This window comes from Lepus europaeus, chromosome 1, assembly GCF_033115175.1.
Source record: "Lepus europaeus isolate LE1 chromosome 1, mLepTim1.pri, whole genome shotgun sequence".
Classification (NCBI taxonomy): domain Eukaryota; kingdom Metazoa; phylum Chordata; class Mammalia; order Lagomorpha; family Leporidae; genus Lepus; species Lepus europaeus.
In genome coordinates, this window is record NC_084827.1 from 52,785,122 (window position 1) to 52,804,236 (window position 19,115).

Consider the following 19,115-nt stretch of genomic DNA (forward strand, 5'->3'; position numbering starts at 1 on the left):
GAGATCTCTGGAAAGAGGTTTTTGTAAGAGAAATTTACATCTATACAGGAAATCATCATTTGGAAGGTGTCTCTATCTCTGTACCGGATAGGACAGATGATGTTATCACTAGAGACCCTTATTGATGGGAGAAGATGGATTTACTTATTTTCTTTTTTTAAAGATTTATTTATTTACTTTGAAAGTCAGTGTTACACAGAGAGAGGAGAGGCAGAAAGAGAGAGAGAGGTCTTCCATCTACTGGTTCACTCCCCAATTGGCCACAATGGCAGGAGCTGCACTGATCAGAAGCCAGGAGCTTCTTCTGGGTCTCCCATGAGGGTGCAGGGGCCCAAGGGCTTGGGCCATCTTGTACCGCTTTTGTAGGCCATAGTAGAGAGCTGGATCAGAAGTGGAGCAGCTGGGTCTTGAACTGGCACTCATGTGGGATACTGGCACTGCAGGAGGCAGCTTTACCTGCTACACCACAGCGCCAGCCCAGGAAGATGGATTTAATATGTATCACACCTTACTCTTGTTGGTGATACCTTTCCTGGAATCTTCCCACCCCTTCCACCTTCCTCTCACTGTTTTTAGCTAAAGATGATATTTAAGCCTGAATCCTCAGCCACCTTTTCAAGGGTTACTTTTTTCCTTGGGTATCTCATGTACACAAAAGCTTTTTTGTTTGTTTTTTAATCTATCTCTTCTTACTGGGGAAGTGTACAGCTAAGAACTATGAAAAATGGCGGGAAATTGTTTTTTGGTTTCCTACAAAGCAATACTATAAAAACCATCATTGCTTTGCCCTTGCAGAATCCATTTTATGGAAATAATGCAAAACATTGAAAAAGCTGTATGTAAGAAGGTCACAGTGATGTTATTTTAGTATAGAAAAACTGGAAACAGTAGGATGTTCATTAATAGGAGAATGGCTAAAGAAACTGAAAGAAAACATATTCTTTGCTTTTTAATATACATTTAATAATATGAGAACAAATATGTATATACTGTAACATTAGGGAAAAATAAGGGTGGTGTGTTCACTGTGATTACAACTACGTAAAATATACATTTGGGGAACTGAAACCATCAACCCTTAAAACAAGTTCTTATGCAGTGCCTTGAATGCATAGATGCTAGATACCATCAGTTTCCTCCCTTCAAGTTTCCTCATCCTGCGTTTAGCCTGCAAATCAACCTCAATGACTTGAGGGAATGGTGCAGCTGGCCCTTCAAAATCCTTAATGATCAGCTCTGCAAGGTTCTAACCAGGGCACTCGGGAAGGTATTTATTTCTCCTATGGATAACATTGTGATGTTCCATCTTGTAAGAGGGGTTTCTTTTCCAGGAACTCCAGGCTTGGAGCAACAAGTAATTACCATCTGCATGTAGCCCCCAGACTGACTGAAGCTCACTTTGCCATCATCAAAATTCTCAGAAGACCTTTGACCAATCAAAGGGAGGTTAGGAGCACTGCATGACCAGGACATGCATTGAGCACCTCTCAAACCCAGCTTTGGTCTCTAAGAACTTTCAGCCCTAACCCCTCTGGGAACCTGGGTCCTGAGCAATAGCTGCCCAGAGCCTTCCTCTGGGCTCTGCTTTAAAACACCTCCTTTCTTCCACCATCCTGATGTCAGTGATTGGGGTGAACAGACCCAGTTTTGGGGGGTCTATAGCAACTCCTCCAACCAGTTTTGGGGATTGTTCTTTATCAACCCCTTGTGACCTATGTCTATGGGAACCTGACTTCGCTATTCCACTGTTCACTAGCATAACTTTACTCTCCTAAGAAGCTCTTGCCCAGGCAAGTAACTTCATTGTTCTAAATGGGACTTTGTCAACAGACCCATCAATTCATCAGTAGAAAGCATCAACTGAGTTTCTGTCCTAATAGTCAGGACTCAAAATCCTTGCCTTTCTATCTCCGCCAATGCTAAACAAATACACTATCACCTTCATCTTATCATAATCAAGGCCTGGCCAACCTTGGACAAAAGTGCAAAATTTCTATAAAATCTAATCTTGCTCTTCCTCTCTGTGACAGTACCAAAGCTCTCTCAAGGTAGGACACTCCTTTATGGCAGTAGGCAAAGAACTCAGCCTTGTATTTGGGAAACCAGCATTCAAAAACGTAGAAAAACTATGTAACACTTATAAGAAAGACAAAGGGAATATTGAAAAAAATGTGACATTGTTAATTTTTAAAGCTCTTGTAAAGATACTCTTATATTAAGGGCAAAGCTTACTTTTATCAATAACTAAGAATTCACTTGGTCTGAGACACCTTTTAAAGCTGTGCAACTTGTTATTCTCTTTGTTGTATTTGGTACAACAATCAATAACAATACAGAGAAAACCTACTTAGGTAGGGAACTGAGCTATTCATATTGTAATTATGCTTGTAGAATCAAAATACTTACAGGCTCAGTTGTAATGAAAATGATCCAAAGAGGCTCTGAAATCACTTCCAGACATGATGAAAACCAATCAGGTGGGCTTTGACAATGGTCTTGAAATGTGTTTTGGTATTTAATGAGACAGACATGGTTTGCTTAGCACTGAGTCACACAAATGCCAGTGTCTCACAAAAGTAAAAGCCAGGTTTGTTAATAGGAATCTTGTAGTCAATGAGTTTTGCAGACTTTGTTAAATACTCTCACTCAGATTTCCTATCATTTTATGAAAATCGGGGGAAAAGCTGGCTTATGGATTAAGCTTGTCATAGCTGGCAACGGCAGCATCCACCATTCCATTGTCCATCTGACTTGACAGTTACCTTTTCTGTCCAGTTCACTAATACAAACAAACTTAGATGGTTTGACTTGTTAAATTGCCTCCAAGTTAGGCCAATTAATGGTTAACTGCTTATTAGGGGTGGGGAACCATTTTTCTGCCAAGAGCCATTTGGATATTTATAACTTCATGTGAGGCTTATACAAAATTATCAGCTGAAAAATTAGCCTGCTATAGATTTATTAACTCTTGAGTCTGACCTGTGGTTGGTTGCCTTGGCAGGGCCTGACCAACCGGTTTTGTGGGCCTCATGGGGCCTGCATGCTGGATATTCCCCACCCCTGGCCAGGTGAAAGTTACCTCTTCAAGGAATATTCACCCACATTGTTCTCTTTTCAACCTTCGTTCTCTATGATACAAATGAATTGCAGTGGGGCTGAAGGGCATTCTCCAGGGTACAACAAGGCCAAAAAAGGGATCCGCCGACAAAGAAGTCTGATAATTTTACTAATGATAGTGACAAGCAGCTTCTATACCAAGTCAAGACAAGCCGACGTTAGGAATAAAGACAGAAATATTAAGATTAATCTAGTAATTTTATTTAATATTTACCATTCAGCAGCAACCAACATGAACATCTGTGCTAACAGAATCTCTTGAAATCTGCTATATAGCTGATTCAGAATTACACGCACATGAGTCAACTGTTCACTGCCAAAAACTTAAAAAAAAAGGCTCCAGGAGCAAATAACACTGATTGATACTGTGCCCAAGCACTAGTCAAGGGATCTGTTAAATTACACAGGAAAAGGAAATCAAAGAAGCTTTGTTATCTTATGCATGTCATCTTATTTAAATGGAAGGTTTTACTTTAAAGCAACAGAAATATGGAGTTTGCTATACATATATATATATATTTTTTAAGGATGTAATTACAAACACAAAATGTTATCATCAAAAGCAAAGCCTATTTCAAGAAATTCCAATTGTAAAACTTGCAAGATACAAAGCTAAAATTCATATGTTCCTTTTCTCAATTATGAATACTTTCACTAAACATAAATATTTTAACATATATTAATTTTTCTGACATTCAAAATTGTAAAGTCAATATGGCAGAATTATTGTTAAAAGCACATATGTACAAATATTCTTTTTCCCATACATAAAGTATTTGGCATAATTATAACAATCATACTGCATCCACAACTGTTTGCTTTTATTTTTACTTTTTTACACATAATGGTATCTCTTATTAAAATTAACCAGTTATGTACAAAAATACTTGAACATTTATTATAGAAAACCTCTATAACCAGCCTCAACAGCATATACCTGCTGAATGGTTTCATTAAGAGAGTATAAAAAAGTGGTCACTGCCTTCCAGGTAAGCTATCCACAAAACAAACACAGTTAAACTGAAATGAGCTTCCCAACAAAAGAGGGAAAATATTTAACAGTATGATTTAAAATACAGTTCATATCTATTGTCAATTGAGTGTTATATTATAAACAGTCAGTGAAAGAAAAAAATAAAGATACAAAATACATTACTACAGACAAGGTGCTTTTCCCACACTCCTACAGCGGTGGCTCTGGCATCCCTATCTAGAGCTAAGACGCTACGTTGCAACATTCAAGCTACTGTGGTCTACAGCCACCCCCTTGGACAAAGGGACACAGGATCAGCTGAGAAGACAAGCTCCCCAGAGCTGTGAGGAATTCCTAATTTTTGTGCAGGACTGAAAGCTAATGCCCTTGCTTTTTCAAAGTCCTTTTGCCATTTAGTCATGCTGAATATATTTTCGCCAAGGTTTTTTCCTTCATCTACGCTATTGATCTAATACTGTCCTGTATTGATTCCTGAATTCCTGTTAACGGGACACAGTCATTTGTGCCTGTTGAAATACTTGAACGTTTGTTCTTCAGTGACATATTTTACATAGGAAATCATCAAGTAAGGAAGCACAAAATTCAAGTAAACATTTCTCCTGGGGTCTTTTGTTTAATTTAGCTGATTGGAACTCTGAAAGCAAACTGCACCTTGAAAAGAAATACAGGAGATACCAAGGTGTCAGCGTTCTAGGAATTTAGCAACCAACTCACAAAGTGGAGTTTTAAGAATGTAGGCTGTCAAAGGTCAACAGCAACCTTAAGGAAGGGTTTTGCTTCAAGAACAAACCAACCTTCAGTCCCAGTCCTTGCAACCCCTTAAGTGCCTTACCCTTTAATTCCCAGGATGCGAATTCCTCACCTGATTTACCATCAGGCCCATCGTGTTAGCATGTGCACTGACTTCATAAGCTTTCTGGGAGTATCAAGTATTCAGTGAAAAGCATACAACATTATCACGCATCGCATTGGTTGACAATATCGGATTGGACTGAAGATCGAGCGACGTAAAAACGGTGAACGTAAAAAGGTACAAAAGGAGTCTTTTTCGCTATTTACCACAGTCCAATGAGACCATTTCAATGCATTTCGGCCACACTTCATGGAACCTCTGGCGTCTCAGATCAGCAATTTTTAATATTGTGCAACACTACGTTAATAAGCAGGTTTTTCGAAATCCCATTCCTTTAAAGGAAAGAGCCGAGTTAAGTGATTAAAGTGCCTACGCTAAACGTCTTCTCGCCACCCCTCTCTCTTCGTAAACGCAGGACTTATAACTGCGAGACCTTCCTGGGCAGGGGCCTGGGCCGCGGGCCGGCCTCCGTCCTCCGGGTGCCATTCTCCAGGTGGCTGGGCCGCGACGCCAGCGGCTTGGGTGGCAAGGCGGGCGGCTCGGCGGTGGCGGGGATGGACAGGCTGTGCGGCAGCGGCACCGGGCGCCGCAGAGTCCGCTCGTACACGCTGTACGGCGGCGGCGTCTTGCTCTCCTTGCGCACCGGCTCCTCCGGTCCGCCGCTGTAGCTGGGCACAGGCGCCGGCCCCGACCCGGGCGCAGGTGCAGGCGCTGGCGTAGACGGTGGGGCCGACTGTTCGTTCACCTGATTCTCGAAGCCTGAGGTTTCCGACGTGCTGCACCGGCTGAGCGAAGAGATCCCGCTGCTGTAGCTGCCCGACAGGACCGGGGAGTGATACTCCACTGGCGAGGGGGTGAACGACTGCACGGAGCCCTGCTGCTGGAGGGAAAGCCAGGGCTGAGTCAGGGAGGCTGACACGGGCTCTCCAAAGGGCCCCCCAGCTCCAGAGGAAACCCTAACCCCTGGCACTCAGCGGGAGCTAGAGTGGAGGCCCAGCCTTTAAAGAGGGGAATTAAACTGCATCAGCCTAAGTCATTTACAGCTAGCTAAGAGGTTAAGTCCTGGGGTCCCTCGGCACGGTAGGATGACTATAGATGATAGCATACTGCATGTTTTCAAAAAGCCAGAAGAAAGGATTTTGGATGCTTTTCCCAAAGAAAAGATCCATGTTCGAAGAGATGGGTGGACTTACCCAGATGTGAACATTACAGAGTATACACCCCAGAAGTGTGGGCAATTTTATGTGTCAACAAAAATTAATTAAAAGATGGTGAGGCTGCGAGGCGCGCCCTAATGCATTCTGACTAGCTTCCTTATTGGGAGAGGAAAGGGACATTGCACACATATCTGCACAGAGGAGACCACGTGAGCATCCGGGGAGGCCGCCCAGCTGAGAGCCACCGGAAACCCAGTCCACTCACACCTCGATCCTGGACTTCCAGAACCGGGGAAAAGAATTTGTCGTTTTTTATATTTAATTTTTATCTGTTTTACTTCTTTGAGAGAGAGATATACTGACTGACTGATTTCCATCCGCTGGTTCACTCCTCCAGTGCCTGCAACAGCCAAAGCTGAGAACTCGATCTGGGTTTCTTGGGTAGGTCTCGGGCACCCAACTACTGGAGCCACCATCTGCTGCCTCCTTGGGTCTGCGTTAGCAGGAAGCTGGGCTCAGGAGCTGGAACGGGGAATCAAACCCAGGCACTCCAATATGGGATGCTAATGTCCCAAGTGGCATCGCAACCACTGTGCCAAGTGCCCACCCCGTTTCTTTTGTTCAAGACACCCATCTGCGGTATTCTGCCCGAGCGGCCAGGCTCCAATCTGAGCGCCGTCGTTCTCAGCACTGAGCGTTTACATCGGGCCCTCATTCACTGAGTCCATTAACTGCCTGTATCACTCTGCACTGCAGGCCAGAAAGAGGACGGCAGTGGTCAGGATGAGCATTCAGAGGCACACAATTAGTCGCACGGTTTGAAGGAGAGGGAACGGGTTTAAAAAGCACTGGGTGCGCTGTTGCACCTCTCTAGCTGGGAACTGCAGGATTGGCCATGGGCTGGCTTGAGGCCCTGTGGAGGGGAGCTCAGCGGAGGCGGGAGAGGCACTGCAGTCCCTGTCCTCTGCTCTGCCATCCTCACGGCAGGCTGCACACTGGCAGTCCTTGGGCTCTGTACTTGACCTGTGAGCAGCTTCAGAGCAGTGTTTCCTGAAAACCTAATTTGGTCGCTGCGTTTTCAAAATAAGAGAACTTCATGTAAAACTCCAGATTCCTTAAATGGGCAGAGTCTTCAGTTTGCCACAGTCTCTGCTCCCCCACAAGATGCTCCACCCAGCCTCCTTCCCTCAATTATGTCAAGGTCTGGCCTGTCTAGCACTTGAATTGGCTGCTCCTCCAACTGGTACCCTAAGAAGAATGAGTGCAAAGAAATGCCCCCCGGGTAATGCTGCATACGATCTACTCTCTATGTACATTCAAAGTACATTAGTGTGTCAGCCTTACAGAACAGAAAGTTGAGAGCCTGTTCAGCCCACTGTTTTCTAAAATTAGGTGACCACAGGCCACTTTTCCCCTTATCAACATCATGTCCTACAAAACTACTGTTCTAGGGAATACACCGAGAAATGGTGCTCTAGAGTAACTTTATCTTAGTCTCTTATGTCTCCGATAGACACGAGTCCCTTTATTAAGTCAGGGTGTAAATTAAGCATGGCTAATTAAGATACTGAAATTCACTACCGTCTTTGAGCCCAAATTCAAAATAAGGCAGGTTAGCTCAGTCTTCTACAGTTAACACTATTAATTGCTTAAAAAAAAAAAAAAACCATCCAATTCGATCAGTTAAGGGCAGCCAACTGCATCCTCAGCACAGGAAAGCTGGTAACTTGGAAGCACTGTGCCCCCTAATGTATACCAGGAGTTACAGCACAGATCTTCCATCCATTTTGTCTTCCTTCAAACCCGGTATGTAAACACGGTCAAGACTGCATCTGGCCAATAAGAATGCACACAGGTCTGCAGAGAGATGGCAGCCACCAGCTCACTAACAAGGGCTCCATGGTAGCTACTTGAACAGTTTCCACGCCCCCCTCCCTTTTTTCAGAATCAATCACTAAGACTTCTTATTGTCTTATGACTACTCTGCAAAATCAAGTTGAAAACCACAGATGATAATTCCACAGCAGCCCGTGGGAGGGCTCTGGGAGTCAGGGGAAAGTGAAAACGTGCAGAAGTCACGCTGCTTTCCTTCCCTTCCCATCAAGATGACAGGCATGGGATTCCAGAGCAAATCTGTCACATGAACTTTCTGATAACAGCTGTACTGCAGAACGACAACAAAACGAGCAGATAATTGGCTCTTACTGGTGCATTTCTGCATCAGACATTTCGGCAAGGCAATGGAACCACACTTCACGGTGCTTCTCTGCTCTTTCTTCTTTGGTTTGGTTTTCCAGGGTCTCCGTTTCTATCTAGCAGCACAGATGCCTCCGACCACAACCTGCCCTTACTTCTTTGCAGAGCTGATTTGTCTTTTTCACAGTAGAGGGAGCTGTCTTAGCAACAAAAAGGACATGGAGTGTGTGACTCCCAAGTCACTCAGGTACAAAATTGTTCTGTCTGCACTCATTGCAATCTCCAATTTGCCTCTGGTGCAGCAGCTCTGAACATCAACCTCTCATATGTACTGACAAGCCCTGCAGCCAGTCTGATTCAATTTGGATGGAGACTAAATATTATTCTTTATTTTCATGGGGGATTTGTATGTTTAGAGATGTTAAATAGCCTATGTCTACATGCCAGTGCAAACATCTGACCTCTGCAGCTTTCGAGTTCTTGCCTTTGAGTTTTTTTTAGCTATTTTACCAGCTTGTATCTTATCAAGGAGGATGTATTTCTAATGTAAATGAGATCCTTGGTATAAAATAGTGGAGGAGAGAAAATTGGGTTTGGCTTTGTTGAAGTCAGGTAGATGATGCAGGCAAAAAAAGAAAAACCCACACAGAAGAATATTTAGTAGTTCTTTGATTTTTTTTTTTTTAAATCTAAGTATGTGTATGTGCTTCAAGTCAAAATATCAGGCTGAGGGGCTGGCCTTGTGGTGCAGTGGGTTAAGCCATTGGTTGAGATGCTGGCATCTCATATTAGAATGCCCATTCAAGTCCTGGCTGCTCTGCTTCCAATCCAGCTCCCTGCTGATGTGCCTGGGAGAGCAGTGGAAGACCGCCCAAGTGCTTGGGCTCTCGCCACCGATGTGGGAGACCAGGATGGAGTTCCTGGCTTCAGCCTGGTTGTTGAGGCCCTTTGACAAATGAGCCAGTGGATGCAAGATCCCTTACTCTCTCTTTGTTGCTCTGCCTTTCAAATAAAAAAAGAAGTAAATAAATCTTTAAAAAGACCAGGATGAAAATGTCCTAGAAGATACACAGGAACCACATTTCTTTTCTGCTTCAGTCGCACAGATGTACGGGTGTTAAGTTCTCACTGCTGCCTTGCGTCTATCTGTGCACAAATGGCTGCCTTCAGGGGGAAGGTCCAAGGCTGGTTTTGCACCCATGATTCCCTCCCCCTTCCTTAGATGAGGTTGCTCTTGTCTGTGCAAATTACAGTATCTCTTGATGTAACTGGGCCTAAGTGTTGGAGGAAAAAGGACCAGTTTCTGGGCCATCTAAGGAGGGGGCTTTACCTTTAATGGAGATCGTCCTGCAGGTGAGGGGGATACTGATGTCGTTGTGTGTCTTGCTGGTGAAGCTGTGCATGGAGAGAGAGAGAGAGACAGCACATTTCACTGAAGGAAAACCAGATGGTTGATTATTGCAGATGCCCTCCATGTGTACCAACCCAGTGAGAGGACTCAGTGCATGTGAACCTAAGAGAGGTGAGGTTAGGGGCTGGGGACAGACAGAAACAGAACGAGGCCTGCGTGGAACAGATTTCTCACACACGATGGCATTACCAACACATGGGACAATTAGTGAAGCATTATCAGCACATACATGATGCTCTGGCCAAAGTGACAGGGCCCCACACTAGTCCAGTGTCCTTTCCATCTCTCCCAAGTCAGATGCTTCTGCATCGCTCCACGTATTGTATCAGGTGCTTTTAGGTATGAGGTGTCTTGGGGCCGCCCTTGGGACACAGCTGCTGACTTTGGCCTGAGCAGCAATAGGAAGACCAAGACCATCCAGCAAGCTTAGAATAGGCCCATGGGAATACATTTAGTCAGTCCCTACTCTCATATACCCAGTCTCCCTGCAACAAATAGAATATCCTTGGCCATGGCTATACAAGAAGAGAACAGTTTTCCACGTCTCCCCCTAATGCCTGTACTCAGCTTTTCCCTTTACTCTGGACTCTCTGGATTTCACTGTCATGGCAAAGAAGGGTTCTCTTCTTGTGTCGCCCACTGCAAGTTTCAAGGGCACAGCCTGTGTGCTGGCATGGCTGTGTGTGTGTGTGCGTGCGTGAGCGTGCTTGTGAATCAAAGCCAGCTCTCTGCAGCGTACCTGTGAATGGTAAAAGCTGGCCATGACACAGTCAACAGGGTGAGGATCAGCCTCACTTCCCAATGCCTCACAGAGAGGCTCTAGCAAATCCACAGTGTGCTGCTCTGTGATTGGCTGCTAATCTCCCCATTGTCACAGTAAGGTTTGAAACTCATTAAAAAACTACAAAGAGGCTGAATGGAAGACAGACAGGTACAGAGCCCACAACCACGGGTGATAACATAAGGACAGACCAGGAGAGCAATCCGTGCAGCGGGGCAGCAACCCTGCCAGGTGAACTCGGAGCACTTGCGCGCTCTGCATCCTAAGGGATCAGTGAGAATGGTGCATTATCACATTGTGGGTGGTGTAGCTTCCTTATGGCACACTGAGGCCTGCTGTCAGCACACGTCACCTTCCAATACCAGCCTAGCTTGTCAATTGCAGGTGCTGATGCTAAGAAAGCCATGCATGCATGGAGAAGCCAATCGCGGCTGGGAACTCTGTTTCTGTTCCTGTAGCAGAAGTCAAGGTTTCCAGCTCCTTGGGACCATCTTCTTGACTCAGGCAGTTGCTGGCACCAGCACAGTGGCCGTGGCTCCCAGTGCACACTCACGGAGATGCTTCTCTGGCAAGATGTTTACCCACATTGGCCTAAACAGTGCCCTCAGCAACCTCGTCTTCAGGTTTGAACTGGCATGGGGACCTAGCCACCATTGAAGCTACTGTTCCTTCAAAATTGCTTTGCAAGTTTTCAGTTTTAGGGATGCAACCAGGCTTAAATCGGAAACTATACAAATACAGGAACATCATGAATGAATACAAACAATTTGGCTGATGAGTCTTACTCTTCCATGGTCACACTGACACAGGAAACGCAGGTGATCAATCTGTTTAATGTGATTTCTTGTTCTATTTAAAGATCTCACATGCCTCTCAAAAATTATTGGTGACTAGACGTTTAGCTTCGGGTAGTATATAGTTTACTTTAAAAAGTGGTAAAATCAGCTTTCTTTTCTGAGTAAGAAACAAAATTGAGACAAGGATGAGATGGCTGAATACAGTGAATGAAGCGTGGATGATCAACTTGAAAAGTCCCATGAAGGAAACAGTGTCCTACTTTTCTCCTTGTTGGTAGACCTGTGCTTGTAAAGCGTCACCCCTGCTTTAGAAGTGCTGAAAAGAAACCCCGTCCCCAGGACAGGCAGAGGTGGTCAAGTAGGAAGGGCCGCTCTTACAAGTTGCCATGTGTAGCCCACCAAGGAACAACTGAATCAGAAGGAAGTGGGGCTGGATGTTGCTATGCATTCACCAAGGAGGTCTCCTAGCCATTTTCAGTGGTCCCCAAAATCTAGTGACAGCTCCAGCAAAAACCAGTCGATGGCCCTTCCCCAGAAATACAGAAATCCTGATCCAGTGGGTCTGAGGTCAAGCCTGAGAATAAACTGCCACCCTATGGGATATTGTCCCCTGAATCAGCTCCTTGAAAAACATTGCCCTTGAACTCAGACCTCTCCAGGCAACAGACGACTGTGAGGCTAGGTTACTGATTCCCCGGACCGCTGGGCAACCTGAAACCTGGGTGGTGGCAGAATAAGGCTGAAGAAAGTGGCCAAGTTAGCAGAGGTTGAGAGAATGAGGGAGTTCAAGCGAAGGTGAGAGGAAGCGTCAGTGGCTTAGCAAGGTGAGAGCATTCCCCAAATTTTGAGGATGGTGCTTGGAGGAGAGCACCCTACAAAATTTGTCTGAGGGGTTTATTAGCAACGGACCATTGCCTGACGCCGTGCGACGGAAGTTCAGGAAAGGGAGAGAGCACCGCCGTGAATTAGCAGCTGCTAAGCGTTTACCTCAGAAAGCAGACGCCTACCTTTCTCTCAGGAATTCAGAACAAGGTGGAGTCAATAAAAGTGATTTGATAAAAGTGATTGTTCAAGTGCTTCAAATACCCACCAGTCTGTGTGGGTCTCGGAGGGACAGGGGGAGAGATAAGTTTCCCACTATCCGACATGTTCTTGGCTTCCTTCCCACTGTCCAGGCTCCAGCTGCTAGGAGTGGGATTCACAGCTGGAAGGGAATAACACAGCTAAACACACACAGCCCGGCTTTGCCCTTCGAATGCTTGGGATCTTAGAAGAAAGTCAGACTAAAGTCGACTGGATTTAAAAAAAAAAAAAGGAAGAAACTTCCTGAATACTAAACCTTTATTTAATTGGCTCCCTAACAGATTTGACATTTAATTGGGCAAATGCATGTCTCTTTTGTCCCTCAAGCTGTCAAACAGAACTACAAATCTCTGCACCAAAATGTAGAAACTTGTGGAGAATTTCAAATGTGTTTAGGCTCTGGGTAAGAGATGGTGGATGTGGTCACTAGTCTAACAGGGTTTTGGTGGAAATTTCTGGACAAGTGGCACCAAGAAAGAGAGAAGGCCATCATGTGCTAGTACGTCAACTGTCTGGCAGTACCTGGCAAAGAACAGCCAAGCCACCCGGAGTCACAGATCAACCCTGAGGAAAGGCCTCTTGTACTGGAAACCAGTGGCTCACAGTGGCAGGACCAGGTGTCTTCCAAAAGTTCTTGGAAAATGCATGTTGTGGAAATAAAACTATGCAGGAATTTCAAAATCTTTTGCATTAAAAAAAATTAACTTTGAGCTCCATTTTCCACAAGCTTTTTGAAGAACCCTTGTGTGTCCTCAAAAAATAACCTGGCACACGGAGTGTTCTTTCACAATCTGCTGGCTCCAGCAAAGATGCAGTAATACGGAGCAACCCTGTCAGGAACAAGGGCAGGAGTCCCAGGGTTATAAATAGAGGCTGTGGGATGAGCCTTCCATCATGTTCTGGTGCCAGGAGCTCACTCCCTGGGCAGACACTGCCATCTCCTGGACATGATGGGGATTTCAACATCGAACCACTATTGTTAACCATTGGATGGGATGGAGTCACTCTGAAACATACTTTTTTTTTCTCCTTTCCTTTCAATTTTGCTTTGTGGCTTTTTTTTGGGAGAAGGGGTGGGAAAAATACCACCTCCCTAAGTCCAACTGGCAAAGATCAATGTTTGACTTCTAAAGGTAAAGCTAAATTTGTGGTTTACAATCATTTTGGCTAGGCCCTCACTCATTTCTGGCTCTCAGGGAAAAGTTTGAAGTTCATGGGTCAGAGGACCCAAATGACAATACAGTTTAGTTTTCAATGAGGGCAATGGAAGTGCCCTTTAGCGAGACATTTCATTAGTGACTGCTGATTCACTGGCCTGCACCACAGCTCCTGTTCTTGAGGCCTGGGCCCCAGAGAGGTAAATGAATGACCGGCAGTGGGACTCCCCCCTCACACACACCATGTGTGCGTCTGCTTCTCATTTGTGTGTGAGTGTGACCTGCAGGCAGGCTGCACCCCAGGAGGCACTAGACTGTGGCTCTTCAACAGTGTGGGATTCAGATGTCCAGGAGCCCTCTCTGAGTCACCAAAGTCACAAATGAGCTGATCCAATGAGCTCTGTGAGGAACAAAGGATGGCGACCCCAGAATCAATCTGGAAAGCTCTGCGCTGGTGGTGTTGCCCCGGTAGCCCAATTGGCCACTTTGTTTCAGGAAGAGTAGGCATTGGGAGGTGACTCAGTGAGGGACAACCAGAGCTGTTCAACAGAGGAGATGCTCAGAACAGATTCTGCTGTTCAGTCTACAAGGACACAACTGAGGAAGAACGGATCGTGAACAACTACCCTTCATGAATCCCTAACGGGTCCTGAGCTCCAGAGCACTCTCTTCCACATCGACACACGGAAGACTGGAGGAAATGGGGACAAGACAAACCCTTGCATGCTGCAGCACAGACAAGCGGCTGACGTACTCACCTTTCTCAGGGGCAGAGAGATTGGGATCACTGCGTGGTAAGCCCCCATCTCCAATGTGATTGAACAGCATCCTCTGGAAAGGTACAAGAGTGTTTTTACGGCCTAAGATGTGACATGTGAGACCTTCTAGAAAATGAGATGATTGTCTCCTTACCCCAGGTAATTTGGTGGATGAGCCCATGGACTGGGAGTTCAACTTCATATTTAAGGAAAAAGGGGAGAAGAGCCTTAGCTTTCAAGAAAGGGAACCTAGTGTTTAAAATATTTGTGTGTGATTTTAAATATAAATGGCAAAAAAAAGTGTTCATTAAAAAATGTAGGGGAAAATAGTAGTAGTTAGCAACTGAGCTCTGGTGTTTCTTATGGGTACAAAAGGTTAGGGCTGGCAACATGAAATGCAAATTAAGAATTAAGGGGGGAGGTGGCACTGTGGCATAGTGGGTTAAAGCCCCAGCCTACAGCACCGGCATGCTATATGGGTGCTGGTTCGAGTCCCAGCTGCTCCATTTCCAATCCAGCTCTCTGTTATGGCCTGGGAAAGCAGAAGATGGCCCAAGTCCTTGGGCCCCTGCACCTGCGTGGGAAACCTGGAAGAAGCTCCTGGCTCAGTTCTGGCTGTTGTCATGTGAGGAGTGAACCAGTGGATAGAAGACCTCTCTCTCTTCGGCTCTACCTCTCTAACTCTGTCTTTCAAATAAATAAATCTTTAAAGAAAAAAAAATGAAATAAGGGGGAAAGATCAGCTAAAAGAAGTCTCTAGTGAATGGACTTTAACCCCTTCACATTTTAAATCCTGTGTTAGATTAAAACAACAATAAACAAACCATAAAATAGCCACAAGGTTTAACCTACAAAAATGCCTATTTTACATGGCTTCCCCTGATACATTAGAGGAAAAAGTGCCAAGTCCTTAAAAACAGAGTCCTGCAGCAATGTGTATTATTGACATTTTGGCAACATACAAAGCAACTGCTTTGGATTTCATCAAGAGCAGAAAGCTCGGGGGGCTAATCAGGGAAGGCTTTCCAGGGTTCCCCATGCTGAGCAGACAGCACAAACTGTGAAATCCCCTCGCAACATCAAGTGACAGAGGGAAATCAAACTGGTTAGCTGCTCCAGCCAGACGCGCTCAGAGTCCATTTCTGCACGACCTCCATGTGGCACAGGGGAGGTACCCTGGGACTTCCAGGAAGATCACACAGTCAGCAAAGATAAACCAATCAAGCCAAATCCCACTCACTCATCCACTTCCAGAGGCAGCTACGGTCTTCTGCCAGGGTGGTGTAGAAAGACAAATTAGCTGGAGTAGAAAGAACTATTTTTGCTGCTGTTAAATTCTTCCCAAGTCATCTGTTAAAAAGTAGGGCTGCTCATGAATCTTCAACTTTAAAGCCAGCCAGCTCCACAGGGCTGTCAGTGTAGTCCCCTGTGTGGCCCCAGGGGTCACACGGCTCTGTGCAGCTGAGACAATGGGCCCAAGGACCTGACAGCAGCAGGTGTCTGTTGAGGGTCTGAGAGTGGAGGCCATGGCCTCCTGTGGACTAAGAGGGACCAATCCTGAACCGAATTTGGGCAGCAGTGAAGGCCTTGCTCCCTTATTCCTGTGAGGAAAGTATGGAGCAGGCCAGAGTGCTCACTGCTTTTCCCTCCCTGCGTTAAAGAAGGATGATGAAGGCACAGAGAAATTGCTCCTGCACTCTTGGGTACCCCGGAAGGGAAGCAGCTGCAGTTTTCTTAGCTGGGCAACAGAAAAAGGAAGGCTGCTGGCTTGCAGCGTGCTTCTCAAGGATCTTCTGCTAACATCAGAAGTTCTGCAGACCAGCTACCTACACATGCAAACACACACACAGACAATGCATTCAACGCTACCCCTTGCAGTGTTTAAGTAGCAGCCATGAACTAGAGAGTTGGGCCAGGAAGGTAAAAATCATCTCCCATTTCCCCTCTCAGCTTTAGTGCTCAGGTGCAACCCATGTCTTCCCATCACACCTGTGACTCAGGCCAAAATGCCTACCAGAGGCAGAGGCCATGGGGGAACCTGCACCCAGCTGGACCTATGGCCTATCACTGCCCAGCTGGCTGCTTTTGGAAGCTATGCTGTGTTTCTGCAGAGGGACAATGTCAGCAATTCCAGATTTTTCCTTGTTTTCTAGTTTGTCCATCCCACAAGGAATACCTACCTGAGAAGGCTCCACAGGTGTTGGATAAATGGCACTGCATGGTCTCTCTCTTGGGGACAGGCAAGAGTTTTCTCTGGAATGTTTGTGTTTGTCAGACAACAAGGGGGAAGCTGGGAAGAGAAGGAAAGAATCATCAATGGTGTCCTTGCTCCTGTGTGGAGGAGAGGGCCTGTGTGTCCTGAAGCCTGGGTTCCTGAGGGTAGGCTGGGGGCCCTCGGTCTCCCCCACATGCTGGCACTGACCTCTGGCACTCGATGGAGCAGAACTTGTCACATTAGGTGAAGCAGAGTGAGTAGAACTCAAGCTTGAGGTAGATGGACTTGGCTGGAAACACATGGGGAGCTGTTAGCATATACTGGCGAGAGCTTCTCACCACACTAACACAACAGGTGAAACACAACCATCAACATTGCTTTTCAAATCAAGAAACACGGAGGCCACTTAGAAATCTAGAAAAACCTTACAAACTCAGGCTAAGAAGGGCTGCCTGAGTCAAACAAGAATCTGAGATTCTGACTACTACCAAAGGGACGCATTCACATTAGTTTCAGCTACGATCTGGGACCTGGTACCAGTTAGTAATGCACTCCCTGGCTAAAGTCTATGCAGAACGACTTCTGGCCTAGGGTACATAAACGAGGGATTGCTTCCCAAAGGCACAAAACATGCCTTCTCATGCCTTCTGCAAAAATGTATTGAAAGTACCAGTTTGGAAATAAGTATTGCTGGTCCCTTTCCAAAGAGAGTGGCTAGGAAAATTTCAGCTTAGTCTTACTGTACCGTCATAAATACCATAATAGCGGTGTTTAGGTAAAATGTTCTAAGTGTCACAATGGCTCTCCTTGTGTAAAATGAAACCTTTTTCCTCTAGACATTTTCCAACAAGTATGTCGGCAGAGAGACTTTTGTGACTACATTTCCTTAAAGAAAAAATTCACTTATTAGAAGTGCTGGGTGGCAGTGAGCATGTGGCGACAGCCGCAAGAGCTCTGGAGTCAAGAAGCCAGCTAGAGGTAGGGCTCAGAGCCAACGCCGCACAGCTTGTCTAGCTTTGCCCACTGCTTGCTCACTTGCTTCTTAGAGCGACGGGCAGCAGTGAGAGAAGCGTCTCTGTAGACTCAACACCAATAAAGCAATGCGAGTGTTTAGAGCTTTGACCTTAAGCCAAATGCTTGCTTGCAGGTCTGTTCATGTGCACGGCAGACTGGACAGAAACTCCCGTGATTGAGACAGAGGAGGAAGAAACACGAGCAGACAAAAAGCTGATCAAGTACCTGCATGTTAAAGACTTCATCAGAGCTTTCTGATTGCCCTGTAATATTGCTTACTTCAGCAGAGGCTTGTGAGGACAGTGAGGAGGAAGAATACCGGTTGACAGCTGGGTAACTTAACGGGCTGTTTCGGGGGGAAAAACGATTGTTAAGTCAGTCTGTGAAATGCACTTTATCACATGCTGGCGTGATAGAAAACCAAAGGGAAAACACATCCATCCCATTCCTGGTGTCTCCTGTTTGTCTCGACATAATCCAGTGTTTGACTTTATTTCTCGGCCGGCTGTTGTTTTACCAGTGGCAGATGTCTGTGGCTGCCTCGCAGGTTCATTATTTCATTAAGAAACAGCATCTTTGACAAATTGTGCAATAAAGAATGAGAGAATCAATCCAGATCACCTTGTGGGGATGCCAAATTGTCAGGTAGTATGGAAGAGGACTTACCTGCGCCTCGGAATTACCCTGGTGCCATCTGGGCTCATAGAAGCAGGGGCGGAGTTTCTGCACACACGAGGGCTTCCGTTAGGGAAATGCACAGGGCTGGCCTGAATGCAAGCAGTGAACTCCTGCAGGTGTGGTTAAGACAGAACTTTAGTTACTACAGCAATGGGATGGGCAACCCAACTCGTGTGATACTTGAGTAGACTAGATACATATCCTCATCGTCGTGAAATTTTTACAGACCCATGAAGGTAAGTTCCAGAACTATTAAGCTTTTCCTCCTGTGACACTTATTGTTTTCATAGCAAAATGACAGGCACGACAAAGAGCAGACGATGCTGTTTTAATGTGGAAGGCGCTAAGTAAAATCATGCAGTTTGGCAGGAAAACCAACAGATGTCGCTGTGGGATACCTCACCGGCTCTCTAACAAAAGCTGAAAGCAGTGGCCAGACCACCCCGCCATCCACACTCAGTACACGTACCTGGATCCCTAAGCTCGACTTCATCACAAAGAACTGGTCCACCAGCTTTTTGTGAAGGGGTCTCATATCCTGAGGCACAAACTTCTCATGCACAGCCAGACCAAATTCCAGAATCTGTGCCTTGATGATGACATAAGGAAAAAACCCTCATCAGTGAATGCCTTTCACTAAGGCTGCTGTCGACCCAGCCCTGCGCTGTGCATTTGCCCGCTTCATTGCTAATCCCTTGGCTCCCACAAGAGAGGAATGGGTGTCCCTTCATGGGGGGTGTGGCGGGGAGGAGACTGAGTGTCAGAAAAGTCCTACATGAACTAAAAGACAACTGAGGGATTTGAACTAGGGTCTATATGATGCCAGAGACTTGATTTTCCCACGGCTCCCAGCTTCTTCCAGCTCTAATTACAAAGCTTCTTGGCAGTTCTTTGTCCCTTGGGC

General features: G+C 45.7%; 1 protein-coding gene across 3 annotated transcripts in view; it reads right to left on the reverse strand.

Annotated features, from left to right (window-relative positions):
- Window positions 1-3,319: 3,319 nt before the first annotated feature.
- The window catches only part of DOCK4 (dedicator of cytokinesis 4), a 530,859-nt gene continuing 515,063 nt past the window's right edge, over window positions 3,320-19,115 (reverse strand). Inside the window, exons 44-52 of one of the 3 annotated variants that reach the window (XM_062177670.1) lie at window positions 18,681-18,800; window positions 18,200-18,321; window positions 17,813-17,879; window positions 16,727-16,808; window positions 16,485-16,594; window positions 14,305-14,377; window positions 12,397-12,510; window positions 9,648-9,712; window positions 3,320-5,844 (exon numbers count right to left, since the gene is read on the reverse strand). In XM_062177670.1, coding sequence (XP_062033654.1) covers window positions 5,383-5,844; window positions 9,648-9,712; window positions 12,397-12,510; window positions 14,305-14,377; window positions 16,485-16,594; window positions 16,727-16,808; window positions 17,813-17,879; window positions 18,200-18,321; window positions 18,681-18,800 — 1,215 coding nt within the window. In that variant the 3' untranslated portion in view covers window positions 3,320-5,382. Of the gene's footprint in view, window positions 5,845-9,647; window positions 9,713-12,396; window positions 12,511-14,304; window positions 14,378-16,484; window positions 16,595-16,726; window positions 16,809-17,758; window positions 17,880-18,199; window positions 18,322-18,680; window positions 18,801-19,115 lie in introns of all 3 variants that reach the window. The other 2 variants (XM_062177599.1, XM_062177537.1) reach the window with 2 other exon arrangements.